The sequence below is a fragment of the Prionailurus bengalensis genome, chromosome C2 (assembly GCF_016509475.1).
Source record: "Prionailurus bengalensis isolate Pbe53 chromosome C2, Fcat_Pben_1.1_paternal_pri, whole genome shotgun sequence".
NCBI classification, from domain to species: Eukaryota; Metazoa; Chordata; class Mammalia; order Carnivora; family Felidae; genus Prionailurus; species Prionailurus bengalensis.
Window position 1 is genome coordinate 137,387,055 of NC_057350.1, and position 20,932 is coordinate 137,407,986.

At 39.5% G+C, this 20,932-nt stretch overlaps 1 protein-coding gene across 1 annotated transcript in view; it reads left to right on the forward strand.

The window, feature by feature from the left end:
* Nucleotides 1–20,932, forward strand: part of KCNH8 (potassium voltage-gated channel subfamily H member 8) — a 112,305-nt gene that overhangs the window by 67,955 nt on the left and 23,418 nt on the right. Inside the window, exons 6-9 of the mRNA XM_043593316.1 lie at nt 10,029–10,067; nt 14,435–14,793; nt 16,625–16,731; nt 19,371–19,447. Of these exons, the coding sequence (XP_043449251.1) occupies nt 10,029–10,067; nt 14,435–14,793; nt 16,625–16,731; nt 19,371–19,447 (582 nt within the window). The remainder of the gene's footprint in view (nt 1–10,028; nt 10,068–14,434; nt 14,794–16,624; nt 16,732–19,370; nt 19,448–20,932) is intronic.

Below are 20,932 nucleotides of genomic sequence, written 5' to 3' on the forward strand. Positions count from 1 at the left end.
GTTCCTCATCCCTGGCCTGGATGATCACTAAGAAACCATCAGTTGAGTCAGGCTAAATGCTGTAACAAATAACGCCAAGTTTCCGTGACTTAATACGATAAGTAGAATAAATGGGTTATGCAGTAAATCTCATTCGTATCCGTGTACAGGTGGCAGCTTCTCACTTGATGACTCGGGCAGCCAGTCTTCCTCTATTTGGTGGCCCCATCACCCCCCACCACCCAGGCCTCAGAGTCATCTGGAACTCAGAGTCCTTCACTAGGCTTTTTCTATTCAGCCAGCCAATCAGTTTAAGAGACAGAGAATAGAGGCTGCCCTTGTATGACTCAGGGGCCAGACCCACAAATGACATGGATCTCTTCTGCTCACACTCCATTGGCCAGAATGAGTCACGTGGTTCACCCTAAGTGCAAGCAGTCTGGGAAATCCCATCAAGTGGTGCGACTAACAGGATGCATAAGTCCTGGTGAACAGTTAACCGGCTGGTGAACAACTTACCAGTCTGAGCCATAGGCCCTTCTAGTATTACCTTATGATTGTTATTTTTCTTGAGAGACAGAAAGCGTAAGCAGGGAGGGGCAGAGGGATAGGGAGAGAGAGAAAATCTTAAGCAGGCCCCATGCTCAGCACAGAGCCTGATGCAGGGCTTGATCTTACAACTATGAGATCATGGCCTGAGCTGAAATCAAAAGTCAGCTGATTAGCCCACTGAGCCACCCAGGCTCCCCTCCATTATTTTTTTATTCCAAATTTGTTGATAAATAGGAGGGTATTCATACCTTAAAATTTTCTTCAATTTTTCTAAATAAATAATAATTGAAGACCTTCAATTTACCAGTAATTCTGTGGTAATATTACCGTGGTAATGTTTAATGTTACTTCTCCAAGGAAAAGTTAATGTTTATTTAGAAATTCTGAACAAGGGACGAGGTGGCTCAGTCAGTTAAACATCCAACTCCTGGTTTCAGCTCAGGTCATGATCTCACGGTTCGGGACATCAAGCCCCGCATCAGGGTCCACACTGACAGCGCAGAGCCTGCTTGGAATTCTCTCTCTCCCTCTCTCTCTGCCCCTTCCCCACTAGTGCTCATGCGTGCACCCATGTTCTCTGTCTCTCAAACTAAAGAAACATTAAAAAAATAGAAATTCTGAATTAATTAGCAGAAAGGGAACGGTGACCAGAGGAGAGGCTTAAAGGCAATGATTTAGAGCCAGTTTCAAGTAAAAGTTACACCTCTTAAAGACCTAATGGAAACTAATAGGAAATATATGACTCCCACTGTGGGACTCCAAATGACTTATTTTTCTTTTCCCCACTCTCCCCTCCCCGCCTTGCCCTGCCCATCCTCCAAGTGATCTATTTTGGAAGCATCTTTATTACCTAAAAGTAATATGTCTTTATAGTACAACCAAGGCCAGAATTGTTCCTTCAAAGAATCCGACATGCCAGTTTCCCGCCATCCCCAAAGACACGACTTAACAAGCACAGCCTGATCCAGGAGATTAGAAACTTGAAGGACCAGAATTGTGCAAATTTGTGTAAATAACTGTGAAAGCATCATCTTCCAGTAAAGTCACTGGTGCATATTTTGCAATCATGGACGTGGAGAGAAAGTTTGTTCTTTTTTTTTTTTTTTAATTTCTTATTTTAGAGAGAGAGGGAAAGCACGAGTGAAGGGAGAAGGAGAGAGAATCCCAAGCAGGCTCCATGCTCAGTGCAGAGTCTGACATGGGGCTTGATCCCATGACCCTGGGATCATGACCTGAGCCAAAATCAAGAGTCAGATGCCCAACTGACTGAGCTACACAGGCACCCCATGTTCTGAAGAGACTTATATGTATAGGTTTCATGTAGGTAAGTAAACGAATGATGTCTTTGTATGAACCCCTAAGTAACTGACTTAGCTCAAAGTTTAGAATGCCCTACTCTAAGAAGTCATGCCCATTCTAAATGGATATGCTTTATTCAGTGTTCACATGTTTATGCAGAGCGGTTACACAGTGGATACCACTGTGATTTCACACAAACTTGGACATGGCTACTCTGTGACTAGGTTGCCACATGATAGCCCTAAAATCTTGTCCACACGGTGTAATTTCAGGAAAAGGGCCACTGTCTCATCTCCCCACGAATCTCTCCCCTAAGTCCCTCACTGTTTATTTTAACAGGTTAAGGAAAAGTCTATCCTATGCTGAAAGCTCAGGCTCAAAATACAAATTTACATAAGAAGAAAATAAAAAAAGACATACTACTGTATAAATAACTGGGGAATGATTTCTTCACAGACTTTGGATGACAGTGTGGTTAGGAGAGAGACCCAGAGAAGGAAACAAGATGTATCAGGCATATTTGATCTATGACAATTATTGTTCTGGGGACTTCCCTGAGCACCACTAGCGGAGACAAAATACCAAATCAGACACATTTCTTCCTAAATTTCAGTGGTTTGTATGCCTACTGTGAATTCTCACGAAGACTTGTTTTCAGTCAATATATAATTGATCAGTAATATCTTCCTTACAGTGTTCCACACATCACCTTTTTTTTTTTTTTTTTTTACTTTTGAGAGAAAGATAGAGTGCGAGCAGGGGAAAGGCAGAGGGAGAGACACAGAATCCGAAGCAGGCTCCTGGCTCTGAGCTGTCAGCACAGAGCCTAATGTGGGGCTCAAACCCACGAACTACAAGATCATGACATGAGCCGAAGCCGGAAGCTTCATTGACTGAGCCACCCAGGCCACACATCACCTTTGAGTACCACAAAACCATAACCTAAGTTCAGCCCTGATCTACTAACTGTGAGACTTTCTTCTTCACCTAGAAATTGTTGAATATTCAGCAAAAGCGTAAATGCTCTGAAACACAATATTCTTCATGCTTACGTTTCAAAGAGTGCTTTAATTAAGAAAGACATGCATTTGGTCATTCAGAAGCTGCCCTCTATCATGGTCCTTTATAGTCCTCTTATTTTCTCTGGCTAAGTGAGCTTAACCAAGTCACTGTGGTTCGAATAAGCAGAGTAGCTCATCTCGGTTTGCTGCTACAAACACTGTTTTCATCATATAGGGCCGGTCACCTTTTTTGTTACAGTGTATAATTGACAGTGAGCTTCCTAGGTAGCAAATTAGGCATTTCGCATTAGCTTTAGAAGTGCCGTCAGGAGTTATGATGTGAAAACTTCTCATGCCAAATTGAGCATCTTCCTTCACCGACCTGGTTTGGAACCAAAGTACTCAGCGTGTATCCGGAAAATCTTATGAAACCAGCTATTGTGTTTCCTTACAATTACATAGTAGCTGATTTTACAAGCTAACCAGGAGCCATTGTACCCTAATCAGAAGCAGGTCCTTGGGGGGCACGGAATCTCAGTTCAATATAATGAGTTTCGACTGCAAATTCTTTTAGCACTGATTAACTGCTGAACTCCCAAATCATGGAGTTGGTACAGAGCTAGCTCCTTAAGCCTGGAATCATTAAAACTCTATGTCAGTGCTGAGAAATTTTGAGTTTTCTTCACATAATGGTGTGTATTTTCCCCCTCTGTCTTTCTAGAATGATGTGAACCACATATTAATAAACAACTCTCTCTCCCTCAAAAATCATCCTGCATTTTCCAAGTTCTTACATAAGTATTGGAGACTCTTTGGGTTTTCTTTTAATTCCAAAGCCTTGTAATTCATACATTTGAATTTAGAATTTAGAGATAGGAAGTTAAAATTGTGCTTGAGTCAATTTGCATATATTATCAATGTCTTCACTGTATTCATACCTATGGACAATTTGAAAGTGCCTTATTTTATTTAAGTGAAGCAGATAAAAGGGTTGGGAGAGAAAAGAATAGAATACGAAGTTATTACTTTATGTAAAGTATGGAACCTAGTGCCGTACAAAGAAGAGCTTTGTGGCCTGGGATGACAGGTCTCTGCTGGGAGATCCATTTGGGGGGAAACTCAGGTTTAACAAGTTCATGGTCTCTTTATTATATATCTACATATCTGTTAGTTTCAGTTGGACGAACTCATCTGTGTGAATGTTTGGATATCCATAGCTAAAAATGCTCTATTTCCCATTCACCGAATTCAAAGAAAACTTTTCTTCATAATCACTATGCCAATAATAATATAACTAACATTTGTTAACAGGAATTTAATTACTCTTTATGCCAGGCACTGGACCAAGTACTTAGCAAATGCAACGGTGTGAGGGCTCTTTTCACCATAAGCTTTACGTGAGAATTCCTTGTGTACCATGAAGTCCAAGTGGTAAGAGACTTACACTGCCCAGCAGCCTCCAAATGCTTTCTCTTTCTCCAGAAACAAGAGGGCTGGATGGCACGGACCACCCAGAGGTCAGCTCTGGCAGGAATGTTGGGCTTTATGGGCAGAAGGAAGCAGGAAGGGAAGAGTGAGCAGAAGGGATCCAGGGTTTTAGTGAAAGAACTGAGAGAGAGGCACCTTTGTTGTTGCTCGTGGAATGGAAAGGGAGGGGTGATTTTAAAAAGTCTTACTGTAGTTCATCAATACATGTATCACCTTTAAGGTTCCTGCAAGCACACTAAAGATTAGAATTATCTTTAAATTGCAGCTTGACTCTTGAACAACACAGGTTTGAACTGCACAGATCCACTTATATGTGGAGTTTTTTTGTAAATACAGTACTGTAAGTGCATATTCTCTTTCTTATGATTTTCTTAATAATATTTTCTTTTCTCTAGCTTATTTTCTTGTAAGAATATGATATATGATACTGTATAACATACACAATATGTGTTAATCAACTGTTTTTGTATTTGTAAGGCTTCTGGTCAATAGTAGGTTATTAGTAGTTAACTTTGGGGCCAGTCAAAAGTTATATACAATTTTCCACTGAGGGGGTCCACTGACCCTTGAACAACACCCAGTGCTGTTCAAGGGCCATCAGTACTTTTGGTTGCTATACATGTATCTTAGTGTGACACAATGCCACCCAGATGTGGCCAACTGGGTCTTGAAAACTTGTTCAGTTTACATATATATATCTCATTTAATTCTCAGAACAACTTTAAATATTATTATCATTTTTTAGAGGAAGAATGAGAAAAAATTCTTTTGGGTTAAGCCATTGAAAGTCAGCAAATTATTTGTTCCTTCAGCCTTACCTATTTTATCCCGATTAATATGCTTCCCAAAGTTGCATAGCTAATGAGTAAAAAGACTAGGAAAATCCCAGCTCTTAACCACTATGCTATCATAGCTCCGAAATGGGTCCTATCACCCCTGACACATAGACCTTTTACCATAACACACAGCAATGAAGAGGTTTTTCTGGTGCTTCTTATACAATAGATAGGCTCAATAATTGAACTCTCCAGTGCTAGCAGTCAATAAACACTAAATTCGAGTCTTGGTTACTTGACTTGTGCTTTCTGCATCAGAAGTGATAGTATTTACTTAGGGGAGAAGAATTCTCCTCTAAATCTTAATAGTTTGTCTCGACCTCAAGGCTCAGGATGAAATTGGAAAAGTTCAAAATCATCAGTTTTTCCATTATAATCTCATTTCTGTTTCTCAGTTACACAACAAGCAAAGGAAACATATTAGCCACTTTATTACCCACTTAGGGTTTCACACCAGCTTCAAAAATTTCTTCTGTAGATTAGATGGTAGTGAACTCCCAAGCCTTTTTTTAGTTGAAATGAATGCCCCCTTATTCAAAGCCTGTCTTTTCTCCAGAGCTTTCCAGTTCCTCTTTCTGTCTTCCTCCTGCCATTGGTGGCATTCATGACTTCTTGGTACCTCCACTTGCGTCTACAAGAGAAAGAAGCAGATCAGAAATAAAAAGGAGACCTACTGATTTGCTACGTGCCCATATCATATGACAATTACTTATGGTTTTATAAGAATGGGCATTTTAACTATGAAAGTTACAGAGTTACATGTGACTGTCCTTCATTCATGGTCTATTTATTCCAAACAACCACCAGTACTGGTAATGTTGCCATCCAGAGAACAAGAGAAAACGTGTCAGGATTCCTTTTTCTGAATGAGGACACATGTTCCTTCAATCTTCTTTGTGACTTAATCAATGTGGCATTATTAACAAAGCAGAGAATATCATGAATCACTCAGAAAGAAGAGCCTTGTAATTCACATCTCATTTCCCAGTTGAGCAATCAGCTGTAGGTAACAGTCCTACCAGAACACTTGAGTGTCTTAGAAGATTCCCGAGTTGAGAGGACAGTTTTCAGACTCACATGGGGGCTTATAATTCTGACCTGCAAACCAAGTAAACCAGGAGAATGCCTCCCTTGGGCCACTGGGCCACTGGGTTACAGTTTAGGATTCCTAGGCCTATGTAGTGGGTTCCATTCACATTTGCTTCCTTCCTACCTCGTACCAGTCGACGTCTTTGTGGTTCAGTCTCTGGAAAAGATCTTGAGAGTAAGGAAAGCTTATTGATAATTCCTCTACTGAAAAACTACTGAGAAAACACTCAGCTTCTGAGGGTGGGGCATTAGCATCCAGTGAAGGCTGGGCCCCAAACTTCATTGTCATGGTACCATGTGTCAGAATTCAGAGACACTTTAATCAGTGGGTAGACACAGATGAAAGAAATCAAAAAGCTTCCCTCTCAGCTAAAAGAAAGTCCTAACAGCAGGAAGATTTACTACTGAGGAACTTAGGAACTTAAGGAAAAGGTAAGCTGGATGGCCAAGGTAGCATATCTTCATTCAGCAAAATAGACAACATTAAAGAACACAATGGCATTTTTCACATCTAAAACCACCATTAATTTTAGCATGTTTGATTTCCATTTGCAATTCAAGCTCAATAGTATAATTTTGAGGCCTTCCTTACACTTTGTTTTTCTTTTAAAGACGATTGCGAATTTGTTTTGCTTTTTCATAGCAGATTGTCTGAGTAATAAGAGACTTTTTTCCTCCTTATGGTTCTCCATACCAAGGAGCGGTGTTTTTCGATGTTAAGAGTCTTCTCTCTTTGTTCCCACTGGACTTATAGAGTGATAGAGTAAGTTAAGTGGTTAGGACAGGGGAATAAAAGAAGAGAAGCTATGCAGAAACTTTTTAAACCAACTCCACATCACTGAGAATGTGTGTCTTTCCTAGTCTACAAGATTATAAAGCTTTACTTTCATTCATGATAATGTTGTGCCAAGACATGTCCTAGGTCCTTCTTCCCCACACTTGTTTTCTTCTGTCCTGGCAAAGTGAAGATACAATTCTAGGGTCTGAGTGGGCTGACCGTCAGCCTTGACTTCATCGCAGGACTCCATTCCTTGTTTTATGTCTGATTTACAACATTTTATCATCCCAACCTCTGTTCCTTCGGTCTTTTTATTTTTTAATCATCCCCATTAGAGATTACCAGCCTTTCTCCTCCTGTCTGAAAGTTCATGTGGGAGGGACTCAAATTGGAGAAAACTGTCTTCCTCAAAACTTTCAAAACCTTTGAGTCTTCCAGTTACCGGAACAAGAAAAGGAGATCGATAAACATTATTTATTCAAAGGTTTGTATCTGTGCGTTTTTTTCCCTTGGGATAGAATGACTAGACTTCATTTTCTTTCCGGAAAGATCTATAACCCAGAAAAGGCTAACGAGGTGCTTGGGTAACTTAGTATCACAAGAGTTGGGGCCTGCTTTGTGGCAGTCATCAAACCTTGTGCTACATTCAGTTCCACCATATGTGAGGCATTTAGTCTTTCAGCTCAGGTAACAGCGTGAACTGCCGGGGAGGCACCTGAGACAGCTTTGGATTCTGCGTTAGGTACACCAAGAGTCAGGGCACCTGGCGTCTGGTAGGTTCTGCCAGAGCTCTAACCTGATGCATGAACTGGGCAAGTCACTTCATCTTCCTGGACAGCCACTTCCACATGTCTAGGTGGGGAGTTGGACTAACTCAGTGGTTTCAGCCCTGAGCCGAAGACCCAGCCCCACCTACCACCAACTGGAAGAAACTCTCTGGAGTTGGTGCTCTGGAATCTGATTTATTTAGGAATCCTTCTCAAGCATTCTACTGTCTGCCAGGTTACAAACCATTGTAGCAGCCACTCTTTAGGGTGACTTCTAGCTTTAAAACACTGGCTTTCCATTAAACTAATATTCTCCGCAATTGGCAGAATCTGGATCGGTGTGAAAGGTTAGTCAGTAGAACTAATATATCATAGAACTCTTTTCAAATGCATGTGATTCAAATGCTGTACGCAAATGAAATAACTTCATTCAGAGAGCCTATCACAGCAGTGCTGGTTATATGATGTATACTTGTTATCTCATAGGATTACAGTAAAAATTAATGGACATGATGGCTGTGAGCATTTGTCAGGGTGCCTGTCACAGAGTGAACACTTAATGAATTCATCGGTGATAGGATAATAATAACAGTGATGTCGGTTATGAGATCTTGCTACTCAGCGTGTGCCTCGTGGGCCGGTAACATCAGCGTTGCCTAGGAGTTCCTTAGAAATACAGTCTCGAGCCTCACTCCGGACTTCCTGAACCGAAACCTGCGTTTTATAGTGAAATCCCCAGGTGATTTGTGTGCACAGTAAAGTCTGAGAAGCACTGACGTAGACAAATAAACTTGGGACTCAGCAACTTGCCAGAGCTCACACTACTAGTAAACTACAGAACTCGGAGTTTTTCTTACACCTCAGATGGCATCTCTGAGCTGGAGATGTTCAGGCTTCCTGAGTCCCACTGAGATGTTCTTTCTCTCTTCCGGGCTGTAACTGTCTACCACCGTAGCAACAGCACTGTAATTTTATTTTTCACATTTTTAATTATTCAGCTGTTTTATTTGTCACCACTCAGGGAATTATTACAAAACTTATGTCTACAATGCTTCTGATTAATGCATATTTAGGCAACTAAGCAGATGTAGAATGGGTTGACTTCTTTGATAATATTAAACATTGATGAAACATATATTTGCACAGCAATAATGATGCCGGCATTTGTATAAATAATAACACATCTATTTCCCTAATCATCTAGGGGGAAAAAAACCACAGTAAGAGTTGACAGAATTACTAAATATGTCTCACTTACTAGGCAGATCATTTTTGAGTGTAGAAGGTTTTTTTCATGTGAATAAAATTAGGCTAATTTATAGCATCTATTACCACTTTCAGATGAAGGAAGTGTATTTGAGCAGAAAACAGTGTGGATGAGACCTGAAGCATGTTTCCAAGATATATCATAAGTTCCAAAGCTTCTGTGTCCATCATGGAAAGCTGCGTGTTTTGTGATGGACTTCTCCACAGTCCTGTAGTTTGATTTTATGTAAGATGTATTCTGAATCCCAGCTTAAGTGATTCTACAATACATATTTGTTTTTCACATTTTAGCATCTCTGAAATTGAGATTTGTCTTATAATTGATGGGCATGTCACAATTTGTTTAGCAGCATCTTGTTTCTTTTTACAATTGATGGGATTTAAATTCGATCAAATAGGAGATCAGGACTCCCCGATGAACTTAATCCTAGTCCACAAGGAGCATGATGGTGAGGAAAGACAGGGGACAGAAAGGAGACATCACCCCCACCTGTATTCAAATAAGAAAGGGAGATGGGTAACTGCAAAGAAAGGAGATTTAATAAGAAAAGATTCCATGGGTTTCTGTTTTCACAAGGCCAGAGAGAAAAGTCATAGAATCGGCAAGAATATAGCAGAAAGGCAGGAAAGAGGGAAAGGGAGATAGAAAACAAAAGGGGAGCAAATAAAGCATCAACATGGAAAATATAACCAACACAGCCACTATTTCGATCATTATTTCCTAGGTGTTACATTCAATTTGCTCCTTCCTTTCCTTAGTTCACACACTGGTCAGTAGAGCTCCTACAGGCTGGGATGAGGAAGGCAGTTTCTGCCTCTTTTAGGAGGTATTTTTTCCTTCTCTGGCCTACCCAAGCGGATTAATGACCCCCACATGGTCTCTCCCCTGCTTCCTACATTTTACTCAGTCCCAAAGCACCTGGGGAGGTTTAAATGATTGTTACAACTTCTATTTGTTTGTTTGTTCTTTCAGGTGATATCAAGATTATCGAACAAATCTACAGTCTCACAGGTATGGCTTTTGCTAAAGAACAGAATCTTTATCTAAAATCTGTAGGATTTCCTGTAAATCTGTCTCCCACTTCAGGGTTTTATGTATTTATTTTCTACGTTCCCTAAAATGCTTCCCACTGAAATGTATTGACTGACTTTCTGGAGTTTGGAGCAGAGAAGTATTGAAACTCATCTATTTAAGGGTTTTATTGTTGTTGAAAAGCAGTCATCACCAGAACCTGACAAAAGTAGAAAAATCCCGAAGTATTGATCTCGGAAGTACATTTGTTATGTTTAAAGTTAATAGTCGAATGTCTTCTTGTAAGCTTCCGATGATGGTACAACATGGTTATCCATAGTATAAAAAAAAAAAAAAAATGTCTCAGATATTCTGGAAGGGGTTTCACTTGAGCTCTTAAGATAATCCCAACTTTTTAGAATCCTCCAATTTCACAGAAAACTTTCCCAAGAAACAGTGATTTATCAGATTTATTACCTAGACTTTTACTACCAATGATACTGTGACAGGAACCTAGAAATAGCTCCCTTTTTTGCTCTGTATTCTCCTTGAAGCAGAACCCAACACCTTTCACACACGTGTGTATACACAGACACATGTACATACAGAGAAACACCAATCCAATCTATAACACACGTAAAAGACATTGATAATTTACTGAAGATAGCTGGGACACAGACAGGGTTTACTTTTAATACTATTGAGAAACTTCTTAAAAGCCCTTAAAACATCTCAGAGCATTCAACTGAGTTTCTCTCTGGCACTAGTTGTCTTCTTTCTCGTCTCTACAAAATCCCTTCTCAGGAGCTGGCAAAATGGCCATTATATTTCAACTCTTCTCAACAGGCAGCCTTTCCTCACTACTTTACCCCCTTGTCCCCAACCACTCCTATATTTTCTTTCTCATGAGAAATTCTGCCTTCCTTTGGATTTTCCAATTTGAATTCCTCACTCCTTCATAGCACAGTGAAAATGAACATCCCTGCTAAGAACACAACATCTGTAACTTTCAAAAAAAAATCTTCTGTATAATTTAGGCTTCAGCATCAAAGTCACCAGCATAACAGCTTCAAGGCAAAAGATATTTATTTCTCTCTTGTGAACAAGGCCAGAGGTGGGTGATATAACTGTGTCAACAGGGTCCTGAGCTTTCTTCTTTTGGTTTCATTATCCTCAACACATGGTTTCCTTTTTTAAGACCTCCTCATTCTCTAAGATGGCTGCTAGAGATCTATCCATTGTATCAGTATTCCAGACTAGAAACTAAAACAAAACAAAACAAAACAAAACAAAACAAAACAAAACAAAAACACTGAAGGGTAGGATAGAGGCTTCCCTCTTTCCAGAAGTCTTCCTGTAAGTTCCTTTTAACCTGTCCACTTGCCTGCTATCACCTCAGAACTTAACTTCATGGCCAAACCAAGAGGCAAAGGAAGCTGAGAAAGGTGATTTTTGGGCAAGGTACATTCCTAAGAATTCTGTTAACTAGCAAAGAAGGGGAGATTATATAAAAAGGGGTAACCAGCACTCTCTGTAGAACCTGCCCTGAGGCAAATGTTTCCATTTTCTTCACTATCATCATCATCATCATCATCATGAGGGCAAGCATCTATTTTAAGTACTTTCAGTGCACATTGCTAAGTGTTTTAACTTCCATTATCTAATATCTATATCCTCATACCATTCCCAATTTACAGATGAGGAAAACAAGGATTTAAATGATTTAAATGATGTTACTTGACCACCGTTGCAGGTAGAAGTCTCCAGACTTCTAGGACTGTGTGACCGAAAGTTCACGCATTCAACCATTAGACTTTATTCCGCTTCCCCTGTAGTCATGGCAGATTTGACTGAATCTAGTCCACTGTGCGTTTGAAATGGCTATCCCATAGAATGTCATGAGCTAAATTAGAGATTCCTTTGACTATGGGGAAAAGAACATCATTGCCTTCATGGAAGCATCTGTTGGGAGGAAATGAAGAAGGGATGGGTCAGAAGACAAGGAAGAAATCTGTGGTTGAAATGTATGGCAGTGTATACATGGATGAATCCAGCTGCACGAGGGAAGCAAGCATTTCTGTATGGATAGCCCAAGGAAAGGAGCTGGAACTCCTGTATGGGCGCTGCATGTGGGGCTGGGTGTTTAATAATCTAATATATTTGGGTCCTGTCTGTAATAATGGTAGGGGGAATAATTAATTCTTGGTGTAGGTAATGTTGGCTGCCTTGATCACAAAGGTCAGTATTTAAGCAACTTGCCCCAAGTGCCAAGTCTCCATGATAAAATGGAAGTATGAAATCCGAACAAACTTGTAGAAGTACAAACACTATAGATTATTAGAGAATTACATCAGGACCAGCAGAGCCTCCTTGAACCAAAGGAATGATTAAACTGCCAATGGAAATGTAAACAGAAGTTCAATTAAAGAATTCACTCATTGTTCTTCATTTCTTTGATAAGTTTGCCCCGTGTGTCTTTAACTGGGTGAGCTAATTTTTCTATTCTACAGTGCTACTAAACAGTTTCATGAGTAAACTATTTTTCTTAGCTTGGCCAGTTTTAAACTGGATGGGCTGTTGCCTGTTAAAGTCACCACATGTTCAAGTTCACTTTTTGTTGTTGTATGTATCATTATAATGGTTACAGGAAAATCAATAGATACCAATAAACCAACTGTTTATTAATATGACGTAATAACCATGACAGCTCATGAGATTTAAATAGCACACTTAGATCTTTTCAGCTTATTATCTTATTTCTATTAGAAATTATTGATGAGCAAGTAGAAACAATTGTATCCTCAAAAGAAAATGAGGCACCAAAAAAAAAAAAATGAATTGAGCCTTTGGAGCACAGAAGCCATGTCTGGGGCAGAGCAAGAAACACCCACTCTTCTAGTGACTCCATTGAGGGCCACTAGCTTAGCCTTTGTTGTTCTCTCTGCCCTGCCCCATCATCATTATCTTCGTTGTCTTTATCCAACCTCTCCCTCACTTCTTCTGAGTCTAAAAGGTTGAATGACTCCAGTCAAGAGTCTAAGATGGGTTTTTTTTTCTTCCAAAATTTTATTTAAATTCAAGTTGGTTAACATATAGTGTGGTATTGGTTTCAGGAGTAGAATTCAGGGATTCATCACTTACATACAATACCCAGTGCTCATCTCAACAAGTGCCCTCCTTAATGCCCATCACCTATTTAGCCTGTCACCCCACCTACCTCCCCTCCAGCAACCCTCATTTTGTTCTCTATAGTTAAGAGACTCTTATGGTTTGCCTCCTCTCTGTTTTTATCTTATTTTGTTTTTCCTTCCCTTCTCCTCTGTTCATCTGTTTTGTTTCTTAAATTCCACATATAGGTGAAATCATATGGTATTTGTCCTTTGTCTTTCTCTGACTTATTTTGCTTAGCATAATACTCTCTAGTTCCATCCTAAAAATAGAACTACCCTACAGTCCAACAATTGCATGACTAAATATTTATCTAAAGGATACAAACCCCAGATAAGAAGGGGCACGTGCACCCCAGTGTTTATAGCAGCATTATCAACAATAGCCAAATTATGGAAAGAGCCCAAATGTCCATATACTGATGAATGGATAAAGAAGATGTGGTTTGTGTATACACACACACACACACACACACACACACACATACACAATGGAATATTACTGAGCCATCAAAAAGAATTAAATCTTGCCATTTCCAACAACATGGATGAAACCAGAGTCTAAGATGGGGTTTAGCAAGACTTCTTCCTTTCCCAAGGTTCTCAAGGGGAGCAGGCCAAATGGTTTGCCCCATTTCCTTCCAACTGACATCTGAAAGTAAAGATAGCAGGAAGCAGAGTAGCTGTGGATGCTGCGGATCTTATTCCATCTATCTGATCCAAAATAGGAAAGGTTTTTATTCTCAAAGATAATATACTTTTCTGGTTGACCTCCATATAAAGTTCCACTGAAGACCCTATAACTTTAAAATAACAAGGCCCAAGACATTCCAGTAAAATTGAAAATGTCCTTACTCCTAACAGCATGCCATCATATCCTATTACCGATGACAGACTGATTAAAATCTAGATGCCAAGCTGGTAAAATGCACCCTTCCCACCAGGACAGTTTAAGAAGACCAAGAGAGGTGTTAGCCGACCAACACCAGGATAGCAAAGAGGGTAAACCTGGGGAATAGCAGAAATGGCGAGACATTGAACACCTGAATAAATAATAGCAAAATCTGCAAAGTCTTAAGTTTTCATGAGACGTAAGTTTCTAAAAGATTTGACGTTGTTTCGATAGGACCACCAGCATGAATGATATTCCTCTCAAGCGACCTTTGCAATCTGTACTAATCTATGTTATCACTGATTTAGTCAGAGCCCAAGGGAAATGGCAGCATCAACAAAAGACTCCCGTCCATTGTGGAAGATGAGGAAGAGGAGGAGGAAGGGGAGGAAGAAGAGACAGCCTCCCTCTCTCCCATCTACACAAGGGGATCCTCCTCTTCACGCAGCAAGAAGGTGGGAAGCAGTAAAAGCTATCTAGGCTTGAGCTTGAAGCAGCTGGCCTCAGGAACAGTGCCGTTTCACTCACCTATCAGAGTCTCCAGTTCAAATTCCCCAAAAAACAAACAGGAAACTGACCCCCCTAACCATGGAAAAAGGAAAGAGAGAAACTTGAAATTGCAACTTTCGGCTTTGAATAGTTCTGGACCCCCAGACCTCAGTCCAAGGTAAGAATCACATCATATAATTCTTTCCTAGGTAAAAATGGCTGCCTTTTATTCAAATTGGTACCTAGTTAGTAAATTATTCAGCCCTCTGGGCCTCTCAACCACACAGGTTCCTAGCCTGGGTTCTTCCGCTTTCCTGAATTTTGTGTGTAAATTTTGCTTCTGCGTGGAGGTGTGTACAGTATGACAATAGTTTTAGTTACATTCTCGAAAGGGTCCATTAAATGTTCAGAAGGCCTTCTTCACTCCCTTCATCCATTTAGCTCTACCTAAGTGTTGATGTTCATTTTCAATGCTATTTTCTTTATCATTGTGGATAACTGAAGCTTACTTTTATTTCTGGCCTCTTCCGTAGGTAACACAGCATAGCTCTATTTTTAATTTTAAAAATTCTCTTTAGGATTAACTAAAGATGATTGAGAGGCTGAAAAATCCTGACTCAGAAATGTGAAAGAAGTGGTCTATGGAGCCTAAAAGCAATAGTAAAAAATCACATCATAGCTGACAATAAATAGAAGCAAGAAAAAAAAATACTGAGTGCTTCCTATGTCCCATGTCCTCTGCTAGGTAATTTCACATTCGCTATTACATTTAGTCTTCTCAAGAGTCCTGTAAAGTAGTTCATATTATCTACACTATTTTGTCCAAAATCTCAGAGATTAAGTTTGGAAATCTGTATTCAAATTCTATTTTTCTACTTGTAAAGCAAGTGATATTTCTAAATATATTTAGCTACTCTTTTGAAGAACACAATTCATCCATTGAGAGAGATTTTTTTTTTTAAATAAGCAAAACACACTTAGAAGTTCAGGAATTCAGTTGAGGATGGTAATTTGAAAACATTGCCTTACTCTTCTCCTTCCTAAATTTGTAATAAGAAGAAAGACAGTAAATTTTAAATAGGGGGGAAATATATCAGAACTGAAAAAGAAAGGTTTATCCTGAACTTATAAGAAGAACATTTTTCCTTTTATATATAGAAAAAGATTGTGAGGACATACATCAAAATGCTAACAGTAGTGGTGCATTACAGGTGATTTTTATTTTCTAATTTTGTTACCTTTATATTTATATTTTCTACAAAAGACTTACATTTTTTAAATAATGAGTGCATTAAATAGCATTTAGCAAGGAAAGAAGACTAGCCAAAGTCCTAATAGTCGTTTATATGAAATGCTTTAACTCTTACTTCAGAGTTTTGTCCAGGTTCAGAGGAAAGGTGTCATCAAGGTTATTAAATGTGATGCCATAATCATTAGGTTAAAAGATTTTAATTCTGGATGAAGTGGTGATTTAATATGAACTCAGAGAAGAGGACTTCAGTAGCTTAAGGTGTTGAATCTAAGAATAAATAAGCTTGCAAATTCTACAGCATTTCTGTCCAATAGAAATATAATGTGAGCTAAAATTGTGAGGCACATATGTAACTTTGAATTTTCTAGTAGCCACATTTTTAAAAAACAAACAAAACAAAAAACCCACATACACAAGTGAAGTTAATTTTAATAATATATTTTATTTGACTCACTATGCCCCAAATAATTAATTTCAAGTGTAAATAATAGTAAAATTTTACTAATAAAACCATTTGCATTTTTTACTCAAATATTCAAAATCTAATGTGCATTTTATGCTTACAGCACAGCTCAACTTGCATGAGCCACATTTCAGGTGCTCAATAGCCATACAAAGCTAATGGCTACCATATTGGAGAGCACAGCTTTAGAGACTGCAGAATTTAGAAATCAATACAATATTTTTAAGTCTCCTAGAAATACTGGAACCTATAAGCAAAAATGCACAACTAGCCAATTTCCTTTATTTTAAACAGGATCGTTGATGGAATTGAAGATGGAAACAGCAGTGAGGAAAGCCAGACTTTTGACTTCGGCTCTGAACGCCTCAGACCAGAGCCCAGAGTTTCTCCTCCTCTAGGAGGTAAGCTCTATATTTAGTCTTCTGTCAAGGGGTGGTATTTCTTTTTAACTTGTAACGTTTGGCATTGACCCTTTTTTGCCTTCCCATTCTCTGAGTATTTCCCACATGTTAGAACTTTACCCATGCCATGGAAAAATTTGATTTGAGTCTATGCCATCTCCAAGTTATTAAGATATCATTTGTAATTGTTCCTCTGTCCAGCCTAGATGCCCTACCATTTACCAGCCCAGGTAAATGGTGTGTTAGGAGACTCAAATGTCTGCTATTCATTAAAGGGTGACCATGTTTTCTTAGGATAGATGCAGATTAATCCACAAAAATAACATTACCAAGAAGAAAAGCTGTGTTGGTTGTATACTACAGGAACATAGGTTATATTTATCCAACTTCTTGAGGAGAGATCCTGTATTTGCATTTTGTCAAAGGATAAAACAACTTCAGAAGGATGTTTGAAGGCTGGAAATGAGGGAGATCTATATGAAGCACTGTGCTCTAGTGATGGAAGATTAACGTAAGGGTACTCCCAAACCCAACCCAGATTCCTCTCTCTCCCTTGCCTTCTTGAGCTCATTGCCCAGAAAAAGTAATCTGTCAACATAATGAAGGCCGGAATGACAAAGAAATTGTAAAGAAGACACACCTGTAGTTAATAAAGGGAGAATAATGAACAAGCATAGGCTATCCAAAACAATTACCAGAAAACTGTAAGATGAAAGGCCAGCAGTCCCCTGCCAGCTCTGTCCTCCCCTTCCCACTCAGCTCTGAGATCCTTGTGTCAGGATCCATTACTAATTAGTGAATCCCTCCATGAACAAAGCCAAGCCCAGTAAAGACTTTTGAATGTACGGTCCTGGGTGTGTGTGTGTGTCTCCTTTGGGTGGAATTGCAGTATTCCATCTCAGCAGTCCTTCCTGGCCCTCATTATCGTCTAGGGAAACGGAAGGGTCCTTGCAAGCCTCCTTGCTGTGGGGTGGGGGAGGGGAGGTGTGCAGGGGGAATGGAAGACAGGGAAAGAAGGAGTGCAGATGTCAGTGAACAATCCTGATTCATTCATTCAGTTGACTTACATGTGCTGATATTACTCTGGGGAAAGAGGCACAGAAAGCATATAGCCACACTGATGTATTTGCTGCGAAAGTTGATGGCAGGTCCCAACCGGAAGTTTTCCTTATTGACTCACCTAGACCTGGAGATGATGCACAGAACCTCACCATGTCTATCCACCTATTTCTGCTCCCACCATCTCCTTAGCCTTCTCTTCTCCTCTTCCCAGTATGTAGCCCGATACTCATGCCCTCAAGCAACAGATTTTCTTAGCTCTATCTCGTAAATATCCCTCGATTCTAAGATTTTGTATCCTTACTGCCACCATATTTTTCCTTGCCACATCCATCTCTTGCCTGCTTTGCTACCAGAGTCTCTTCCCTGGTCTCACACTGCTCTCCATTCAGAGTAAACATTTTTAAAAATACAAATTTATTCTTATAACTCTGATCCTATGCATAAAACACTGACAGGGCTTCCTATTACCCTTAATGTGAAATTCAAACCTATTACCTAATTGCCTTTTAAATGTCTCTTTTCCCTGCTAGATTCTAAACTCCATGAGGGTCAATTAGATTTTCTTTATTCATTGTTCTCTCCTCTAAAGGAGGCTTAGCCTACCATATATGTTCTCTAATCATTCATTGAATTAATAGATTAACTTTGCAAAATGAAAATTATATATATATATATATATATATATATATATATATATATATCTCCTTTCTACTCCAGCTAGCAATGATTTATCTGTACTTTTGTCCCTGACAGAAATAAATGTATTTGGAAGAGCAAGGTTTAAAAAAAAAAAGTGGAGATAAGAGAACCAGAAAATGGGAGAAATTATCTTTTAGAGCAATTCAGGAAGAGATAGGAAATCTGCAGTAGAGTTTAGCACCTGAAATAGAAGTTGGGTGCCGGCGGGGTAGGGGTGGGGAGGCTCTAATGGACACAGGAATCAATATTTAGGGGAGAAAAAGAGGAGGAGGAACAGAACATCCCTTTTCTATGGTTTAGTCATTGGCTCTGATATATTTTTAGAGAATGGTCAAAAAAGAGGACATGTCAGGCACCTGTGTGGCTCAGTCGGTTCACCGTCCGACTTCGGCTCAGGTCATGATCTCATGGCTTGTGAGTTTGAGCCCTGTGTTGGGCTCTGTGCTGACAGCTCAGAGCTGGAGCCTGCTTTCAATTCTGTGTCTCCCTTTCTCTCTGCCCCTCTCCTGCTCATTCTCTGTCTCTGTCTCTCTGTCTCTCTCTCTCTCAAGAATAAATAAACATTTAAAAAAAAACTTAAAAACAAAAGAGGAAATGTGTCATCTTGAAACATGGTGGTGATTTGCCATGGACACATCCCATCAGTGAGGTCATGGTCCCCACCATGATACGTGCCCAGTTTCAAGGCGTGTATCAGACAGGATCCAGAGGATTACTAGAAGCATGTTCAATCCCAGGGAGACAGAACCTACAGTGCACAGGCATCAGGAAGAGTTAAAGGCAGTAGCTTAGGTTTCCTTACCCATTTCAACTGCCTTAATCCTCACATATGAAGTTTATTACTAAAGGACGCATTCTGTGTGTGTTACACTTTTCAGACTCAGAGATTGGAGCTGCTGTTCTCTTCATCAAAGCAGAGGAGACCAAGCAGCAAATAAATAAACTCAACAGTGAGGTATGGAGCTTTCTCTTCCTTTGGTCATGCTGGAGTGGTAAGAGCTATAAATCCTAGTTACCAGCAAAAGCAGTATAATGTAGTAATTACAGGCATATGCTCTGATGTCAGACCACCATGGATGAATTCCCACTAAGCCTCATGTGAGTTATGTGACCATTGACAAGTTCCTTACTTTCTCTCATGCTCTATTTCCCCACGTGTAAGTAGAGGGTAATGATTATGCCTACCTTATGGCCCATTGTGAAATTGAGATAGTGCAGGCAAATCATTTAGCATAAAGTGAGCACTAACTAAATGATAATTATACTAATTGGCATCATAAGTGTATTGATACTTGGTATAACTGGTGCTTTTTCACTTTTTTCATGTACTTTAATTTTTAATGAGTTAAAGCAAGGTGATTAATCCAAAGATGAATGCTGTTTCTCAGAATAATCAAATGGCCTGAAATGCACTTCTTTTCCCTGACATATATTTGCTGTGTAACTTTGAGCACTTTACCTCTCTGGACCTTGCCATCTATTCATGTGAAATAAGGTAATTTTTAGGAACTTTATTAAAATATATTTTGCATATCATAAAACTCACTCATTCCAAGTGTACAATTCAATGATTTTAGTAACCTTATCGAACAGTTCTACCGTCACCGTATCAGTTTTAGAATGCTTTTACCTGCATCCCTGCAGTAAGACCTCTCGTAGCCATTTATGATTAATCCCTGTTCCCACATCCAGCCCTAGGTCACCACTTACCTACTTTTTGCCTTTTCTGGCCATCTCATATAAATAGAGAAGGCAATATCTGAATCACTATCCTAACTTTGGTGCCCTTCCGAAAAATTTTAATAATTTTGTCTCGAATAAAAACATTCGAGACAATTTGGAGGCAAATAGTTTATTTGGGAGGTGGCCCAGGAAGCAACATAAAGGATAGAGAGGTAAGGCAGAAGAGAAAGGGAAGCACAGAAAGAAAGGCGTGTTAATAAGATAATTAACTCTGTGGGCAACTGGGGCTCAATCCTGCTGGGGACCACTGAGAGAGTATGTAGGACAATTCAAAACTGTTCCACCATAAGGCAAGGAAAAATGGAATTGGGGGTGGTTCCTGAGAGATTGACTCCCTTGCTCTTCATGCAGGCCTCACTGCAGAGGAGACTAGAAAGGTTCATCAGACAAAAATATGCAGGAAGACCTGGACCTTCCGGGTACACCTAGGGTGAGGGCACATGGACAGGCACAGACAGTGTGCACAGCATAATAGAATCCCTTTCTAGGACTAAGATTACCTGAGGAGATCGTAGCGAAAAATATAATAGTTATTGACACTGGGAAGATTTGTGGAAAATGAAATCATGTTATCATATCAGTTTCCAATTATCTGCAACAATGGAAAACTGGGTAGTTTGTCATAAAGCCCAGAGGTTTCTCTTAAACCTGTGTATCTTCAGCTTAGTGAAGATTTATGATTTACTGCTGTCTCTCC